We start from the raw sequence: 19,648 nt of genomic DNA on the forward strand, positions 1-19,648 counted from the left end.
AGACAGGGTTTCTCTGTAGCTTTGGACCCTGTCTTGGAACTAGCTCTTGTAGACCAGGCTGGCCTTGAAGTCACAGAGATCCACCTGCCTCCTTCCCGAGTGCTGGAATTAAAGGCATGCGCCACCACCACCCGGCTGAGAACCCCTCTTTTGAACTGTTGGACAGAGCTGTCCAAGAGACGCCCCATTGGAGGTTAAGTCCTTATTGCTGAAGACAGCATGCACTTCAAAAAGGGTCCAGAGACCCCTGCGCTGGAGCTGCCCTGAAAACTCCTCCCTGAGGACCAGCTCTCATAGGACAAGAAGGCACCAGGCAAGCTTCTGAAGGAGGACGTCAACTAAGAGTCCTACCAAGCTGTGATGCCTATGAACCACATCAGAAACTGGGAGCAAGAGAGGTGGTCCTTCCCAGGGAAGAGCACACCAGTGGGTTGTCCAGTGCCAAATGGTCAGCCCTGAATCATACATACGTGTAACATTATACAGACTGACCAGGCCATATCTAGGAATATGTATATGCATCTATACATATATATTATCCATAAGTACATATGTACATACAAAAATGATAAGAAAAAAGGGAGACTCTGAATTTGGAAGAAACCAGGGAGGATTTGGAGGAAAGAAAGAGAAAAGAGAGGGCTGGAGAGATGGTTCAGAGGTTAAGAGCACTGACTGTTCTTACAGAGATCCTGAGTTCAATTCCCAGCAACCACATGGTATATCACAAACATCTGTAATGAGAACAGGTGCCCTCTTCTGGCCTGTAGGTATACATGCAGGCAGAACACTGTATACATTATTAATAAATATATCTTTAAAAAAAGAAAGGGAAAGAAGAAATGTTGTAATCAAATTATAATCTTAAAAAATTTAATAATCCAAGTCTATCATTATGGCTCACACCTTTAATTCCAGAAGCAGAGGCAGGCAGATCTCGGTGAGTTCTGGCTCAGCCAGGCCACATAGACTCTGTCTCAAAAATAATCTTCTGCTTTGCTAGACCAGCAACTTAAGTGGTATTGTCTGGTTCCCCCTCAATCTTAGACTTGTCTGTATCTTGAACAGAGAAATAGTGTTATGAAGTCTGTCCCAGAAGGAAAGCAAGGCAAAGGGAGTCTCCAGGAAGAAACAGAGCTGTTAAATTACTCATGTTTATTTATAACAGACCTTCAGCCAGTACAGTACAAAACTTACAGTAGTATTTCTCCATTACACAAATATTTACTTACAGTATATTACATATATAAAATGCTTTGCAGGAAGTCTCAAAAGCTGGTTTAACTCCTTTTGAGGAAGGAGAAAACTCTTTAAAAAGAGGGAAGGGGAGGATAGGTTAAGAACCGGACGAAGAGAGAAGAGGTGAAGGGGCAAGGGTCAAAAGGGACACCAAACAGGCTGCAAAGGAACCTGGGGGAGGAGGAGAGGTGGTATTGCACTTGCTTCTGTGTTTATTCTATTTTTGATCTTCATAATTTCTGATTAAAAATATATATATATATATGTTATTTACACAAGGAAAGAAGCTGCCAGAAGTATTACAAAATTCCACCTGCAGCTTAGACACTGACACACACATACACAAAGGTCTGGAAAAGTGTCTATTTAGAAATTCTCCCCCCCACCCACTTTTTTTGTGGTGTTGTTTTCTTGAATAGTAATAAAAAAGAAAACACCTCTTTTTCTCTGTGTGGGTTTTGGTGTTTTGTTGTTGTTGATTTTTCTTCTTTTTTCTTTACTTTTTTTTTTATGCAAAAGGAGCTGGGAGAGAGCATGAGGATGTTTGAGGGTCCAGAGCTGGAAGGCTCTGGAAAGTAGGATTTTGTACCTAAGACCCTGGTTAAAGTGCAGTGATGGGCTGGAGAGAGACGGGGTGTCTCTCTCCTCCCTAGCACCTGGTCTTGTCCTCCCATCTCTGCTTTTGGGGGCACAGAGTACAGCCTCGGAGCATAGTCCTTCAGGTTTCTGGGGTTTACAGGTGCTAAGGCTGACTGAGGAAGGGAGGAAATGGGGCGCTGAAAGGCTCTGATGCCCCAGAGGAACTAGTCCTTCTGAGGTATCCCCAGGTACATGGCAGACACAGAAGTGGTGGGAGCAGGTCTAGTGGGAAGAGGCTCAGTAGCCAGAACAGCACAGGAGACGCTCAGATGCTAACCTCAGCTCTGCTGCCGTTCCAAGGTTGGTTGCAAAGACCCTTCCCTTCTCTTGGGACCACTCCCTTGGGAGCTCGCACCCCAGGCTCCACCTTTGGCAGCACCTGTTTATTGCTACTTTGTCAAGGAGGAAGAACCACCCCACAAAGCTCCTCCCTGCCAGTCTGGCCCTTCTGGGAAGCCATGGTAACACAGGAGAAGAAGGGAAGAAAGGAAGTTTTTCCATCCCACCCTTCTCATGATGGGGAGAGTAGCATCTCCAGAAGGCTAAGAGCCCCAGTCCCAGGATCTGATCTAGCCAACCCTCTCATGCCTCTCCATGTCCCTAATAGGGAATGAGAAAAGTAGAGAGAGGCAAAAGAGCCAACCAAGGAAGGACATGTGGAAAGAAAGATGGAGGGGAAGGGAGAGAGAGGAAGAGAAGACCAAGACTTATAACTTATGAGGTGCTGTGTTTGGTTTCTACTTTTTTTTTCTTATTTTCTTTAAACATAGAAAAACAGCCTTTGGTTTGAATCTCAAAGAAGCAGAGACTGGGATGGCTGTGGCCTTGGCAGGGAACTCTTTATAGAGAGAGACGTGCAGTGGGGCTATGACTTCTCCTGCATGGTCTCATGAATCCTCGATTATCCAGATAGCCAGGGGCTCTGCAACCACCAGAGAAGAGCGCCCTCGTGCCATGTGTCGGGGGCCGAGCATGGAAGGGCAGTGAAGGATGGCTCCCAGCTAGCTGAGTCCATACCATTCTTGCTAGAACAAGGGTGGATTGGTCGACGGGCACATGCATGTCATTCATCCTGGGACAATTTTTGGTTACACTGAAAATTAGCAGGGAGAAAAGAAACATTCCTTTCTCCCTGCCACTGATAATAAGAGGGCCCAGGAGCCTGGGAATGAGATGGTGGATCCTGCTGGAAGGGAGAGGAAAAGGCAGCGTGACGGATGGGGCTGAGCCCCTGGTCGCTGGGCAGCAACCCACCAGTTTCTCATACAACGGGGACAGCAGGAGTCCCTGAGAGCCGAGGAAGGTCACTGGAGTGAACAAGTTTGAAGGGTGGAGGAGAGACTTCTACCCACCCCCTTTCCTGTGCCCTGGTTCTCAGCTAGGCTCCCTGTGTCAGGCAGGGTTGCGGACCTAGCTTTAGCCCCTGAGAGTATAAAATGGGGGCATTCCAAGAAGAGAAAAGCCACCAGTGAGGGACCTGGCAGGTTGAGACCAGAGTGGTGTGGTGGGGGGTGAGCCAGAGAGAGGGAGATCCTGAATGGAGGCTTTAGGGAGCTCATATTCCCAGATGAGGTCAAGAGGACCCTCAGTCCACAGTTCCTGGAGAGTTTCTACAGCCCTCCTACTTCCAATGAGAAAATTCTTCGTTCGTGTAAGAATAGTGCAAGCTGCCTAAAGTGAGAGGGCACAAGAGGTATGAAGTACCAGGTCGGAGGGTCCCAGAGAGGAGATAAGAATGCCAGAGAGCTCAGGTGGGCCGCTGGGAGGTATCAACATCCAAAGAGTCGGATAAGTAAGGGTACGGATTAAAGCAAGAAGCTCGGAGTCCCTTAGTACAGAGAGGAGCTTCCAGGCCCTGGGGCTGTCAGAGGATGTGGGATCGACAAGAAAAAAAACAAGGGCGTTACAGGCCGTAGAGTGAAGGAGTGGCCAGAGACCGCACTAAGTCTTCAAAAGCCAAGGAAAAGTCATTAATAAACAGCAAATATGCCAGGAAGAGAGGGGTTTAGAAGGAGAAATAGAAGCAAAAGACTGGTCTTGTCGCAGTGCTTAAATCAGTCAGGGTAGAAGGGAACCGGCGAAGAGGGTCAGAGTCAGGTGTGAAGTGAGGTGGCCAGTGGGTGTAATAGGAATCTGGCTAGACACCTGTAGTGGGGCAGTGGATGGCGGGCTGCGGGCAGGTGAGGGGAAAGAGGTCGCTAGCCCACCTTATGCTCCCCCCGGACAATGTGGGAAGAGAACTCATACCGGTCCTGGCTGTGATAACCACAGATGTTACACTCGAAAGGGTCTCTGAAGCCATGGCAACCCATGTGGATGGTGAACATGACGTGGTCCAGGAAGAGGATGCGGCAGTGTTCACACTTAAATGCCTTCACAGGCTCGCCGCTCTCACCCACCACCCGAAGCACTTCCTTGGAGGGGCCCGGGGTGCCCCGCAATAACCCCTCCTGTGGTTTGGGGTCCTCTTTGGCATAGGCGGGACTGTGCCGGCCCACCACTATGGTGGGAGGAGGTTGAGGTGGGGGACCCTGAGGGAGGGAAACCACCCCGCCAATCCGATCTTCGTGGTTGCTCTCTGTATCGGTTGAGTCCTGGCAGCCATTGCTGGGGGATGCCCCAGGGTCAGTCAGAGAGCCTCGGGCCCGATAGAGGAGGGGACCTCCGTCTCCCAGGTCCTCGGGTCCCTCACCTGCTTCTCGGGACCCTGGAAGCTCCAGGCGGCTGGGGAGGGGCTGCATCTGGGTGTACACAGAGCTGATGACTGGCGTGAGTTCCGAGATGCAGTTGGTGGGTGGGAGGCGGAGGGGACGCAGATGCTCTGTACCCACGAAGGCTAGAGAACCTCCAAAACCAGGCTCTAGGCCATGGTGCGCCACCAGCTCCACATCCTTTTCATAGCCACCGCCGGGGTTCACATCATAGGGGAGGTCTGAGAGGCTGAAGCGCATCTGCTTTTCGCCTGGGGAGAGTAAGATCTCGTGAGGACTGGGTTTGACTAAGCCCCCAACTTATGCCCAGAATTCCTTCTTTGTTTTCTAACCATGGGGCCAACATCTAACAGCATGGTTATCATCACTATTAATTAGTTTTGGGGACCCAACCCAGGGCTTCACAGATGCTAAGCACACATTCTACCACTGAGCTATACCCGTAGTCCTAGGTAACATGGTTTACCACACCTCATTTACTTCCCAGAGGGTCAGGTCCGAGGCAAGCTGGAGTCTAGGGCAAGGCATCTCTATGAAGTTTCAGATCCTCAGCGAGAGAATGCCTTTGCATTCATTTGCAGGTCAGGGACCCACATGTTCACCTCCTCTCACCGACTCTAAGGCCAGCCCACACAGATTGATCCTCCTTGTTTTCAAAGGTGGAAAATCTCGACTCCCCCGTGAGTCCTCAATACCGACCGCTCTCTACTCTGTCTTTCATGTGTGTGTGCATGAATGCATATTCATCTCTGTGCTGGAGGATGTGTATTTACGTGTACATAAATGTGGGGTCAGAGGAAAACCTTGGGTGTCGGCCTCAGAAACGCCGCTGTCCACCTCCTTTGAAACAGGATCTGTCATTGACCTGGAGCTCACCAATTAGGCTAGCTGCCCTGGCCAGTGGCTCCCCAGGGCTAGGATTACAAGCACATGCCACCATGTCTGTATTCTTATGTAGGTTCTGGGGATTGAAAACTCCACTGGTCATACTTGCAAGGTACACATGCCACAGACTGAGTGATATCCCATCTGAGAGGGCGTCTGAGAAGCGTGCCGTCCCTCTTGGGCACCGCAGAGACCACTAGGCTGCTTCTCCCCGCTAAATCCAATCAGCAGACCCAAGCCGCTGGTCTAATAGCAATCAAAGCTGTGACTGACTGGAGCCACGGCTTAAAGCTGGGGTCTCCTTTCCAACAGGGCTCTCCTTACCTACAAACTTCTGTGGGGTGGAGCGTTTGCGTTTGGTGAGGCTGTTGGCCAAGCGATCGATGAAAGTTGGCCGCTCAGATGATGAGTGCAGCATCGAGTCAGGCACCATCTCCAGGTCACGCATTTCATCACCTGGAGGGGAGGGGCAGGTGGTAGCAGCTGAGCGTGAGTGGCTTTGCGCCCTCCCCCCCCCCCACACCACCTGCAGCCTTTGCCTGGAGAAAGCTGGCCAGTCAAGAAAGGCCACACTTGGGAAGCTGGGCTGGCTTTCTAGCTCTCTCTCTCTCTCTCTCTCTCTCTCTCTCTCTCTCTCCTTATTTTGAGATAGGATCTCACTATGCAGCCCTGGCTGGCCTCGGACTCACCCTGCAGACCAGGCTGGTGTTGAACTCACAATGATCCACCCGCCTCTGTGTTCTAAGCGCTGGAATTAAAGGCATGGGCCACTATGGGTTCTTTGCCCTATCTAAAGTTAACTCTGATAACCCTTCAGACCATTTGAGGGCACTTATACACACCTACCCCTGGATCTTCTATTCTTTATGCTTTCTTTCCCATTAGACTGAAGATAGGAATCCAGATTTCCTCTATGTCTGGATCTCCCTCATAGACTGCCCCAGAGCTGGGCATTCATGGGGGTGCTTAGGAATGGGTGCCTGTGTTGACTGAGGGGCCAGAGTCACCCTCGCCTGCGCCCCTGGCCCCGCCCTCCGCTCCGCCCTCATGCCCCGCCCTCCGCTCCGCCCTCATGCCCCGCCCTCCGCTGCCGTGAGGTCCTCGCCACAGCCCCACCTGGCTGGCCAGCCAAAGCCTGGGCTTCAGTGCTGAGACTCTGCAGGTAGTTGTGGCACCGTTCCTTGTGCTCCTCCAAGGTGCTTTGCTGCTTGTAGCTCCGGCCGCAGTAGTTGCACTTGTAGGGTTTGCCCACTGTGGGAGAAGAGACTGTGGAGGAGAGAGCACAGGCGACGTGAGAGTAACGGCTGCCTGCCCCTGGCTCGGAAGCAGCATGCATGCAGGAGCAGCTGCATGCCGGCATGCAGAGGAAAGAACCTTGTTAGCTTTTTTTTTGGGGGGGGTGTGGGGAAGTGGGGTTGTCATCCCTTCCCCAACTCTACCTACAGTGAAGAAGAGGTGAACCAAATTTGAGGAGGGTGACAGTGGACAGCTGAAGGAGGGGACCCATGGCACACAGCTTCACACTGGTGGTGGGATTCTAGATGCTCTGGCTGCTTCTGAAAGGAAGTGAGGGCCTGGGGACTTAGCAGGGGATCTTCCCTGTAAGTAAGCACAGCAGGCCCCACCCCAGGATCTCAGAGTCTGGGGCTCAGACTGCGGTTTAACCTTTCCATGTGGCAGGCGGTGTAATAGCTGTTTATCAGACAAGGGGACTTTCTGCTCGCGAGCGCTCAGCTTTGGCGGGAGGAAAATTGGTGGGCTGAGGCGACACAGAAATGAGAGCCCTTCGATCTGCCGGCGCGGGAGGGGCGGTGGCTGTTGGCCTTGGCTTGTGCCTTTTTACCCTCGTTTGCTTTTACTGATGGTTTTCTCATCCTGTCCCTATACTGAGACACCAAGAGAGCCCCCAGAGTCCAACACTGATGAGAGGAAGAGACAAGAGCAAAAGAGCAGAGGTGATGGAAGAGTACAAGGAGAACAACCGTGTTATATTTTCTGCTTTAAGAATGTGTCATAAAGCTCTGAAGGAAAGATGGGAAAACTGAGACTGTAGCTTTGTTTAAACACAACTCTCTCTCTTTGTCTCTCTCTCTCTTCTTTTCTTTTTCTTTTTCTTTCTTTTTTTTTTTTTTTTTTTTGAGACAGGGTTTCTCTGTGTAATAGCCCTAGCTGTTTTTGTAGACCAGACTGGTCTCGAACTCACAGAGATCCGCTTGCCCCTGCCTCCCGAGTTTTGGGATTAAAGGTGTGTGCCACCACCGCCTGGCTAAACACAACTCTTAGGAGGCAATCCTTTTGAGTGTGAGAGGAGAGAAAAAACTCAAAGAGGAACAATGTACTGTGTATCTGTGTTTGTTGCTATCATTGATCAGGGAGGCAGAGGCATCGCTGGGAAGCTGGTGACTATCACTCGCCCACAGACATCTACGGCTACAACTCAATCAGCCTTTGTTGGTTGCTCTTCATCTCTAGACAGAGTAAGTGCTTACGGGTTGAAGTGAGCACCAGGGCCTCTCCATTGAGACCCTAGGGGAAATGGTTTGACACATCAGGAGGGGACCAGCCCTCTAAACCTCCTTCCTTACCCTGTGATTTGTAATAGGAAGCATCTCACAGAGACGGGAGATACACATGTCTGCTCTCCCCCTAGTCTCCTACGGAACAACATTCAATATCTGGGCAGTTGACCTTGTCAAAAGTTTGGGGGACTGCAGGGCATGGTGGTACATATCTTTAATCCCAGCACTTGGGAGGCAGATGTAGTTGGATCTCTGTGGTTTGAAGCCAGTCTGGTCTACATGGCAAGTTCTAGGCTAGCCAGAGCTACATAGTGAGACCCCGAGAAAAAGAAGCACATGTTTGGCCATGGGGTCTTGATGGAAACAGGGTAGACTATAGTCCACAACATTGATCTTCTTCTCCATAGCAACAGTTTCCTTGTTAAATAAATGGGCAGGGCAGAGGGGGGAACTTTAGGGCTGAGGTTGTAGCTCAGTTGATACTGCACTTGCCTAGCGTGTGGGAAACCGTCTCCAGTGGGTCACAGGAATGGTGGTGTGCCCTGCAATCCCAGTACTCATGAGGTAGAGGCAGGAAGACTGGGGTCAAAAAGTGAAGGTCCTTGGCTACACAGGGGGTTTGAGGTCAGCTTGGGATACATGAGGCCTCGTTTCAACAAGCAGAGTGCCGGAGGTGGGGCATTTTCACCTGGAATTCTTACCTCACTGCCTTGCCTGCGTCTGAAATTCTTACAATGAGCTTAAGTTAGTGATGTCACCGTACCTCTTCTTCCACATGCAGAGGGACAGAGAGGTCCCCATTACGTGGGAGAATCGGAAACGAGGCAGGACAGAGGAAGCAGAAGTGTTACAGTGCCTCTCCATCCCTTTAAGTCCGAGTCAAAGGGCTTAGGAAAAGAGAAAAGCCTGTGGAAGATTCTGAGGCCAGACAATTAATTCTTTTTTTTTGTTTGTTTGTTTGTTTTGGGTTTTTTTTGTTTGTTTTTTTTTGTTGTTGTTTGAGACAGGGTTTTTCTGTAGCTTTGGAGTTTGTCCTGGAACTAGCTTTTGTAGACCAGGCTGGCCTCGACCTCACAGAGATCTGCCTGCCTCTGCCTCCCGAGTGCTGGGATTAAAAGCGTGTGCAACCATCAACCAGCCCGACAATTAATTCTTTACCTTCTTTCTTCTCCTCAACCCTCAGCTCTCCTTTCCTTGCCTGTTCAAACCAGCCAGGAGGCCAACACTTAGTAAAACACCTAAAGCATTATTTCTCCAGTTTCTTCCAAACGATTCCAATTCAAAGGCTTTCATTTATTTTGTTATTTTGAGAAAGGGTCTCACAGAGCCCAAACTGATTAAATGTTTGACCTTCCTGCCTCTGCTTCTCCAGTACTGACCCCTGGGTTCCCCTAGATTTGCTTTTGTCTATGAGAAAATCACCATTTCTTAGGACGCAGAACAGAAAAGGGAGAGTCCTTTCCTATTTGGAAGTCGTAGCTCTCTTCCTTTCAGTTTGGGGGCCCGTGGATATTCATGGGAAGTGCTAGGAAGTAGAGGGAGGGCCTGCAGCGATTGTCCAACACCTTCGGTTTCCTGGGAGTAACAGTGGAGGAAAGATAATCCCAGAGTAGGTCCTAGTGCAAATGAGAGAGGGAAGGAGCCACCCAGGGGCTCAGAGTTAGGGCGAGGGGACACATACAGTGTCAGCAACACTGAAACGCTTAGAAAACAAAGGTCAGGGACAAGCCAGGAACATTAACCATGCACTTTGCTGCATGTCACAGAATGTGGCAGTAAAATACCCCAGTGAATGTCAGGCTCTGGGGGCGTGTGCCTTTAAACCTGCAGAGGCAGGCGGGTCTCAGTGAGTTCACGGACAGCTCAGCTAGGGCTACACTGTCTGGAAAAACAAAACAAAACAAATAAACAAACAAAAAACCCAAGGACGAGCCCCGCAAATTCCTCCTGAGTCAGCTATCTGCGCTGTCAGAGCTCCGCGAATGCTCCCAGCCCTCAGTGAAAGACATTGTCCTTCCCCAGGGCAGAGAGGTCTTGAAGCTCTTTTCTGAGCATGCTGGGTGCCACTCTCTTTGCTCCGGCTGGATAGCCACTGACCTGAGTGTGTGCGGAGGTGGCCGGTGAGCGCGTCACGCCGGCGGCAGGCATAGTTGCAGAAGGGACATTTGAAGGGCTTCTCGCCGGAGTGCAGCTTGATGTGACGCAGCAGATTCCCCTTCTGTGTGAAGGAGGCCCCGCACTGGTTACAGTGGAAGGGCCGTTCCCCTGCAGGTGGAAGAGCAGGTTCCAGGGGACTGGCTTGAGGGGTGTCCGAGGGAGAAGGGAAAGTTCTCTGAGCACACTCGGGAGGGCAGTGAGTGCCACCCATACCAGGCCCTCTTACCCTGGATAGGTGTGGATTAGAGGTGTGTGGCCTAAAAGCCCCGCAGAGCCTAGAAGACCTGCTGAAAGACAGGGCTTCTCTGTGTAACAGCCCTAGATGTCCTGGAACTCGCTCTACAGACCAGACTGGCCTTGAACTCCCAGAGATCTGCCTGCCTCTACTTCTCGACTGTCACTGCCTGGCCAACTAATCAGTAAAAGATCGGGAGTCCAGAGAAAAATGTGGAGCTCAATAAAAATCAATTTTTTTAAAAAAAAAAAAAAGAAGGAAAAATAAAGATGGGGAGTCAGATATTGGTAGGAGGTGACGGGTGGCTTCTCCACAGCTTCTCTGATCATTCGGATTGTTACCCCAATATCTGACTCCTGTTCTTTTACTGATAAGAATAATTATTTAAGCTCATCAGCTCAGAGTTCATTCTGTCCAGAGAGTTCAGTCTGAGGAGGGTAAGCAGAGGTTCCCTGCAACACCACCTTTTAAATAATGAGATGGGAAGGCCCTGGAGCTCTGTCCTTCTTGGACTGAGCGTCAGGAATCCTTCTAGAGGCCCCAACGCCCACTCTCTCTCCGCCCTGAGCAAAGGAGCAGATTCTTTGTCACAACAGCTGAAGGGAAGGGCCAGGAAGGTACAGATGTTCCGAAGGGCTCACATCCCTTTCTCTCCTTTGTCAACTAGAAAACATGCTCCTCTGATCTGCCCTTTGCTGTCTGAGTCACCCCCACCCCTGCAGTGGGTCTCTTCAGCCTCCTCCCTACCAATGTCCTAGCGCCCCTCTGCCTTGTAGCCCCGGCCTCACTCACCGGTGTGGCTGCGCTTGTGAACCATGAGCACGTTGGGGCCGATACAGACCATGCCACAGACGTCACACTTGAGCTTGCCATTGGGCAGCCGGATGCCACCAGGGGAGTGAGGCTCTGGTCCACTCCCGTCGCAGTAGCCCAAGGGCTCCGACAAGGAGTCCTCCACGATCACGCTGTCATCCTTGTCCAGGAGGCGCTCGTCTGGCCCCAACAGTCGGCTCGACTCCTCATCGCTGTACATCTCCACCTTGATGGAGTTGGCTGGGGGTCAGGGGACTGACGTTTAGAATGGGGACAGGCAAAGGGACAACCACGTCCAGGGCAGAACGGCGGCACTTTGACAGTTCAACAGGGAGACTGTGAGCTCAGAGGCTTACAGTGTTAGGAAGGGCAATCGCCCATTTATTATGTCAGGTGTTGTTCCAGTAGTCTCCTGAACTGGAAACAGTCTTTCCCACCTACCACCCACCAGGTAACTAGAGTTTAAAAGAAAAAAAGAGAGGAATGCACAGGATGTCTTCTGTCAGCGGGCAGAAGAGATGACTTAGAGCCTGCACTCTCTTGTCACTAAGAAAGATGTTTGGTAGGGCGGTGGCGGGCGCACGCCTTTAGTCCCAGCACTCAGGAGGCAGAGCCAGGTGGATCTGTGTAAATTTAAGGCCAGCCTGGTCTACAGAGTGAGTTCCAGGTCAGCCAGGGCTACATGGCAAGACCCTGTCTGAAAAAGAAAAAGGAGAAAAAAAAAAAAAAAAGAAAAGAGAAAGAAAGAAAGACAGATGCCTGGGTTGGCCTCGGGCAGGGAGCCAGCGTGTGACAGTGGCTGGAAAGTGGCCCTGGGGAGGCGGAGGGGACAGCAGGGCCACCTGAGCAGAACTGAAGACAGAACCCCATGCCTCTTCCTAGGAACCTGAGGGGACGCGGGAAGAGCTTTGGCACTAGCTCTGACCTACATTCTTGGCTATTTCAACCATTTAGAGAATGTCACAGATCTAGGGCCAGCTGGGGAGGGGCATTCGGGGGGGACCTTGCCTGGCAGGAGGTGGGGAAATCTTGGTACTGTTCATTTTCTACCTCTCCCTACCCAATGGCCACTTCTGTTTCCAATTCCAGAATTTTTCTTTGGGACCTTTACCCCCCACACACACACACCTCTGCCACACACATAGTGTTTCTCTGTGTATCCTTGGCTGTCCTGGAACTCGCTCTGTAGACAAGGCTAGCCTTGAACTCAGAGAGCCACCTGCCTCTGCCTGCCGAGTGCTGGGACTAAAGGCCTGCCCCGCCATGCCCTGCTGGAACCTTTATCTTAATGTTACCCATACGCCTTTTGGTTTCACCCCAGTCTGGCATTAGCTATTTACTCTTTCCAGAAGCTAGGAGAACAGTAGGCATTGGGCTCCTTCCCACCTCGAGTCCCTGAGCATGGAAGCAGGAGATGATGGGGAAACGGTGGCCAGGAGAAGGCAAATTGAAGGCCAAACAAAACTGCAGCTGCCCAGTGCCAGGAGTGGAGAGAGGGTCACACTTACCACTGAGTGAGCGGCTGGGCGAAGAGTGCTGGCTGTTTGGGGTGCTCACCGAGGGCCCCACTGGGGCCCCGAGGAACTCCTTCTCCAGAGATGAGTCCCCGCTACCTTGGAGGAGAGAACAGATCTCAGGTAAAGTTTGGGCTAGAGCCTCTACAGTCTGCTAACTAATCTTTAAAAAGCTCCAGTTAAATATCACAAGCGTTTATCCTATAGCCACGTACAAGGTAGGCCGAATGGGAGAACCCTACCTTGTGCCCCAGAGGCCTGGTGCCCAATGGTGATCATGACTTCCGTGAACTCAACAGCCGAGTCTGACCTACCCTACCTTTATCTGTGCCTGAGGGGAAGAGCATCACCGGGTGCCTAACTTTGCAGGAAGCAGGCCCAGGGCTGGGCGGGCCAGGGCAGAACAGAGAACAGGAACCCGATGAGAAGGTGGCACAGGACATTCTTTCCTACTGTTCTCTCTGAAGCTCCCAGTAGCAGCTTTGGAATCTGCAGGAGGCATCTAGAGCTGTCCAGAACCTGATGATAATGCTTGTTAACAATAATGTCGGCAGCTACTATCTAGTGAGTGTACCCTTAATGCCAGGCTTAGTCTATGAGCTTGGAACGCACGTTCTCCTTCATGCTTTGCGACCACCTTATGAAATGGGGCTACAGTATCACTTTAATTCTTTGGATTAGGAGATGCAGAAGAAGTTCACTACCTGCCTAAGCTGGGGTGGGGCCACTGACCAGAGTGCTGAGTCCTTGGCCTTGGCTTGGCCAGCTCCTACCCACTGGGGGTGAGTCAGGATCAGCTTTGAAGAATCTAGAAAGTTTTCTAGCTGATCCGAGACTGATTCCATATTTACTGTTTCATGTTCTCTTGAGAGCTAAGTATCAACTATCCTCAATGCATCTATTTCAACTTGTTGACCAAATACTTTGTAAAAATGCCTTTTGCAATTACGTCTTTTAAACATCTGGTAACATACCTGGAAAACATGATTGTCTTCAAAATTAACCCCTCCCCACAATTTTCTGCACAAATATGTGAGTGAAATAAAAGCACATGTAGAGAAACACACAAACACAGATCACATAGGTAGATACACATAAAGAGAACGTACCTACTGGGGTAAACATCACAGCCGTCTATATTATCTGCTAACATGAGCATGCATGGGTATATGCGCAAAGGCCTAAACATGGAAGAGAGAGAGAAAGAGAGAGAGAGAGAGAGAGAGAGAGACCCTAAAATTCATCCCTAAAGTCCACCTAGGTTAGCGCTTTACCCCGCTTCCCGACTATACCCATACTTACTTTCACAAAATAAAGATTCCATTATAAAATGGTTGGAGTCCTGGGCCTGAGGCAAGAAATCCGGAACACACCCTCCTGAGGGATCCCTCTCCAGCTTTGGTCAGTGGGAAGAAAACAACCACTCAGGACTTTGGGACCATTTCCCATTCACATCTTTTCCTAAAGTCCCCTTCCCCATTCTAGCCCACGGAAGCCCGAGGAACCCTGTTCACCAGCCACAGAAAAAGTCTTATGGCTTGAGCCCAACTTCCCCCAGCTGAGGCTCCCTAGGCGAATAACGGTTTTCTTAAAAAGTTGCCTGAAGTCAGCACCAGACACAAACCATGATGTAAGCAGCTCCGAACCATTGTAGATTCAAGCCCAGTTTTAACACGTGACCTTTCACCTGAGTTTACTGCGGTTGGAAGGTGAGACAGGCTGGAAACGGCTAAGTAAGTTACACTCCTCCTGCCTCGGCCTCCCCCACAAGCGCTGGGATGACAGGCATGCACCACACCTGGCCTCTCACTCCTTCCCAAAGGCTAGTGCTGACTTGCTCCAAATCACTCAACATGGGTAAGGAGGGACCTGTTAAAGCCTTGGTCCTAAATGATGAGGGAGCTTCTTGGAAATCCATACTTGGTCCCCGCCTCCTGGAGCTGAGGCTGCCTCTGAGCCTAGGGGCTAGCTAGCTGGGGGATACTTGGGGACACTGAGAGGAGAGCATTCTTTGTGGCTCTCCCAATGAAGGGCTGGAAACAGGAGGGAAAGCAGGAGCCTCGAGGCGCACCAGTAATCACAGAGGCTCTTTGATGCTGGTGTCATTCCTAGGATAAAGGTGAGAGGGGAGAGAGACTCAAGTCTACTTTCATGGCACTAAAACCTAAGACAGAATCTGTGTCAAAGGCCAGAAGGTCTTTGTAGGGCTCCAGGGATTTAGATTTCTAGCCTGAGGGTGACAGGGACAAAAGTCAGATTTGGGAAACTCATCAGTTCCCAAACCTCTCAGCCCCAGAAACCCCAGTGAGGGAATTTCAAATGCCTGGGACTTCCAAGAAATCCCAGACTGTCAAAGCCAAGAATTAAGGCTGCTCTCAGGTATCAGAGACATTTTCTTGGTCAAAGCCATCATGGATTGGCTGAACCCCCAGGGAGCAAAGCTAAATTGTGAGGTTCACATCAGAGCAACTAGGAGGTGGAGAAAGGGCAGAAAAGCGGGAGGGGAGGGAACGGGAAGCCGTCTACCAGCTAAATGCATCTCAGACACCGAAGGAGACCAGCCCTCTTCTGCATCCCTTGAGTGGTTGCCCCTGGGGAAGAGCCCGGAGCTCAGCAAGCCTCTGCACCTCCCTGGAAGGGACCTCATCTTTCTGCTTTCTCTTCTTGACCATGGGCTCCAGGTGGCAGGATGCTAGCCTGCTCTCAGGGACCAGTGAGGGCATGAGCAAAGAAAGACAGCCATCCTCGGCTCTATTGTGGGCAGGAGGCTGAGGCCCCTCACACCTCTGTTCCAGGATGAAGCATCTGCTGTCAAAGCTCCTCTTCCTCACCTCAGGTCTTTCTGCTATCCATTCCCACCCAGGCCTGTTTCGACATTCCACCCCTGGCTGCTCTGCCTCTGTCCCCAAGGCCTAACCAAGATGTCACCACAAGCTCCCACTGTCCAAGTCACCGTCTTCGCTTAGCAACACCAAACACCCTTTCCCATCCTCCCCAAGTGTAAGGAGGAACGCCCCCTCCCCCGCTACACACACAGCCCCCATTCTTTCCCTCTCCTCAGGCTTGGGAGTTGTTACTGAATTGGCTCCCTAGCCCCATCACCCCCCTCCCCCCTCCGCTAGCCGCCTTCTGCCTGAACTTACATTATCCTTCCCTTGCCGGTGAGACCCTGGGGTGCGAACGCGGCCGCCGCCTTGGAAACGGCGAGGGAGTGCGGGTGGTGTGTGCATGTCTGCGTCTCGGTGGCAGGCAGGGGTGAGCCCAGCCACTCACCTTCCAGGAAGCGTGGATTCCTGGAAGTGAGGGGAACCGCCGTCATTTCGCAGGCAGTGGCAGCGGCACGGTGAGCAGGGGCCCACGGCTGCAGCCGGCAAGAACCGCTCAGCCCAGGGTGTATGTGCTAAGAGCCTGGCGTGTGTGTGTGTGTGTGTGTGTGTGTGTGTGTGTGTGTGTGTGTGTGTGTGTACTGGAGAGAGAGAGAGGCGTGGATGTGCTTGGGGAGGGGGCAGGAGAAAATGTACAAGTGTGTGTGGTGGGGGGGGGATGCTAGGCTACAACATTTCTTTTAAGACAGTGGAGGGGTGGGAGTGGAGGCGCACAAGGAGGGGGGGCAGATGTGTTTGCCCTCCTGCCCAGAAGACAAAGAAGAACTGCACAACAAATGCTTGAGAGGGAGGCAAGTGTGTGTGTGTGTGTGTGTGTGTGTGTGTGTGTGAGAGAGAGAGAGAGAGAGAGAGAGAGAGAGAGAGAGAGAGAGAGAGGGAGGGAGAGAGACACGGAGAGGGAGAGAGAGGCAGGCAGGCTTGTGGGGACGAAGAAGGGGGGGTGTCCCAGGGAAGGCCCAATCCTCTGCCAGCTAGGGAAGCCAAGGCCCCAGAGGTCATGGGGCCCAGGACACAGGGGCAGCCTCCAGGCTCTAGAAGTGGCAGAAAACTCCACCCCTCCCACCCCCAACAGCAAACTCAGTCTCCTGTCCATCTACTTCTCCTCCTGACAATCCCACCCCCGCCCCCCTCTGCCCTCAGCATCACAGTCTAGCCTGGCTAGTGGAGATCTGTGGCCCTGAGCTCTTTCTGATGGCTGGTTCCCTGGTTCCAGCTCCCTGCCTCCCCTCCCTCCTGTGCCCCTGGGGCTCCAGCCGCTGGAGTCCTGGATGAATCTGTCCTCTATCAGGATAAAGCCCTTGCTCCCTTCCCTTCCAGAGAAACTGCTCACTACTGAGCTGACCTACTTTGGAAGACTGGATTTTCTGATTCCAAGAATTTGGGGGTGGGAGGGGCCATGAAACTTTGGGTTGCCAATCCTTGCATCCTTCCTTCCTTAGGTTCTCCTGAAATGTTGCACAGCACCAAGATACTCGGGGCAAGTACGGCTCCCTCAGACCTCAGCTGCTTGCCTGATTTGAGCAACTCAGTTTCTGGTTTGGGGGTTGTGGGGGTAGGGTGGGAATCTGTCCAGTAAATCTTGCTTTCCTCCCCTTCTCCCCATAGGAATTATCTGTACCTTTAGAAAGGAAGGGGGCAGGGGCTTTCAGCAGGTTCTCTGAGGTGGTAAAATCCCTGAAGAACAGGAGAACGCCTCCTTTTATCAGGGTGGCCAGTAAGGAAAGCCATCTACCCACAGGCAGAGCTATGATGACCCAAGAAGGGGTTGGTTAAAGGCTAGACACGGGGGTGGGGGGGGGCAGCCCTCTGTTTCTGGATTAGCCCGGGAGAGGGGTGAGGGTCAGTAATGGGTTCTTAGATACCTCAGTTGCACCATCTTGGCCCTGTCTAGCCCTGAAGAGGGCACTCTTTAGACTTAATGTCAGTCCTGCCCTGACTTTTCAGAAGGTAGCTACTGACATCTAGAGTTCTCAAAACACACAGGTGGCATGGTTTGGGCAGAGGCCACTTCTCAGCTAAGCAATGTCAACCCACCTTAAGCAAGGAAAGCTTGGTTTCCTAGTGCAGTGAATCAAACGGCCCCAGAAATTCCCTGCTGGTGCCCACCTTCTCCAGAGACACTGCTTACTGGGAAGAGCCCATGGGGCATGCCCCCCCCCCCACCGCTCCACAGCTTCACCATTGCCTACCGTACGGCAGGAATTGGGTTTTATCCATCTGAGGGTAACCATTCATCGCTAAATGGGTGGGTGCTCTGTGCTCTTTTTGCTCAATAGTATAGACTTGACCAAACCAGAGGTGGGAGAATTGGCTGGTTCTTCGAAAGGGCCTGTCTTCCTTCCTTCCTTGCTTCCTTGCTTCCTTCCTTGCTTCCTTCCTTCCTTTCTTCTTTTTTTTCTTCCTTCCTTCTTTCCTCCCTCCCTCCCTTCCTTCCTTCCTCCCTCCCTCCCTCCCTCCCTCCCTCCTTTCTTTCTTTCTTTCTTTCTTTCTTTCTTTCTTTCTTTCTTTCTCTCTTTCTGTTTTTTTTTTTTTTTAGACAACTTTCTCTGTAACCCTGGTTGTCCTGGAACTAGCTCTGTAGATCAGGCTGGCCTGGAACTCACAGAGATCCGCCTGCCTCTGCCTCCCAAGTGCTGCGATTAAAGGCATAAACTAACACGGCCAGGCCTGAAGGGCCTCTTTCAATTGAATCCGCCCATCTGAACTGTGTCATTCTGCCCAGCATGTGGCAAGCGCTGCATGCCTGCACCTAATCCAGTTTACATCCAGTTTACAGTTTACAGAGTTAGCATCTTTCTGTGACTGCCCAGATGAGGACCCTGGGTCTTAGGTGTGTCTGGCTGATTTTGCTATTTCCATCAGAGCAAGTCAACAATCCCTTCATTGGTTCCACTTTAAACAAAATTAGTAAAAACATCTTATAGCTCATTTCCACAATAGTACTTGGACTTGTTTTATTGAGACAGATTTTTTTCTTTGGTTGGTTTGGTTTGGTTTTTTGAGACAAGGTTTCTCTGTGAAGCTTTGGAGCCTGTCCTGGAACTCATTCTGTAGACAAGGTTGTCCTTGAACTCACAGAGATCTGCCAGACTCTGTGTCCTGAGTGCTGGGATTAAAGGCGTGCGCCACCATGGCCCGGCTGAGACAGGCTCTTAATATGCAGTGTAAACTAACCTTGAGTTCATGAACCTCCTGCTTCTAGCTCCTGGGTGTTGAGATCACGGCTACCATAGTCAGTGCCACGTTTGGTTGTTGATGCTTTGAGGTAAGGGCTGTGATACACCCTTAACTGGCCTGGAACTGCCCGCTTCTGCTCCACCTTGACAGGCTCAGCCATTTTATTTTTAACTTTAATTAGGATCTTGGTTCACAATTCTGGATGATTCAGAACTCATGATCTTGTGTTAACCTCTCAAGTACTAGAATTATAGCTGCGTGATACCATATCACACCATACCTGTTTCTTTGATCCTTACATTCTAAAAGTTAATATATATGTGTATAATACATATACATACATACACACACAAATATTATGGTGTTTTTTTGAGACAGGGTTTCTCAGTGTAGCCTTGACTGTCCTGGAACTCACTTTGTAGACCAAGCTGGCTTGAACTCACAGAGATTCGCCTGCCTCTGCCTCCCAAATGCTGGGATTAAAGGAGTGTGGTGCCTTCACCGCCTGGCCAATTTTTTTCTTTTCTTTCTTTTTTTCTTTGTTTTTTTGAGACAGGATTTCTCTGTATAGCTTTGGAGCTTGTCCTGGAACTTGTTCTGTAGACCAGGCTAGCACTGAACTCACAGAGATACATCTACCTCTGCCTCCCGAGTGCTGGGATTAAAGGCGAGCGCCACCACCGCCCAGTCCATTTTAAGGCTTTTGAAGACGGTCCACTCTACTTGGATGGGACAGAATTCTGTTCTGGTGACCTCATAACACAGGAGAAAGAACCACATTTTCCTCCCACCCGCTTACTCCGGATCATCCATTTCATAATTCCCATCTTTATTCCGTTCCCTCTCCATGGTACAGAAAAGAACCACCATTAGG

General features: G+C 51.0%; 1 protein-coding gene across 6 annotated transcripts in view; it reads right to left on the reverse strand.

Annotated features, from left to right (window-relative positions):
* Positions 1 to 1,140: 1,140 nt before the first annotated feature.
* Ikzf4 (IKAROS family zinc finger 4) overlaps positions 1,141 to 19,648 on the reverse strand; it is a 34,366-nt gene continuing 15,858 nt past the window's right edge. For 4 of the 6 annotated variants that reach the window (XM_087902124.1, XM_087902123.1, XM_087902125.1 and 1 more), the window contains 6 exons: positions 12,707 to 12,811; positions 11,178 to 11,438; positions 10,091 to 10,258; positions 6,591 to 6,740; positions 5,799 to 5,930; positions 1,141 to 4,840 (listed from right to left, as the gene is read on the reverse strand). In XM_087902124.1, coding sequence (XP_087758250.1) covers positions 4,077 to 4,840; positions 5,799 to 5,930; positions 6,591 to 6,740; positions 10,091 to 10,258; positions 11,178 to 11,438; positions 12,707 to 12,811 — 1,580 coding nt within the window. In that variant the 3' untranslated portion in view covers positions 1,141 to 4,076. Of the gene's footprint in view, positions 4,841 to 5,798; positions 5,931 to 6,590; positions 6,741 to 10,090; positions 10,259 to 11,177; positions 11,439 to 12,706; positions 12,812 to 14,014; positions 14,174 to 15,855; positions 16,151 to 19,648 lie in introns of those variants that run through there. The other 2 variants (XM_087902128.1, XM_087902126.1) reach the window with 2 other exon arrangements.

The sequence above is a fragment of the Myodes glareolus genome, chromosome 26 (assembly GCF_982192425.1).
Source record: "Myodes glareolus chromosome 26, mMyoGla1.1, whole genome shotgun sequence".
NCBI lineage: Eukaryota > Metazoa > Chordata > Mammalia > Rodentia > Cricetidae > Myodes > Myodes glareolus.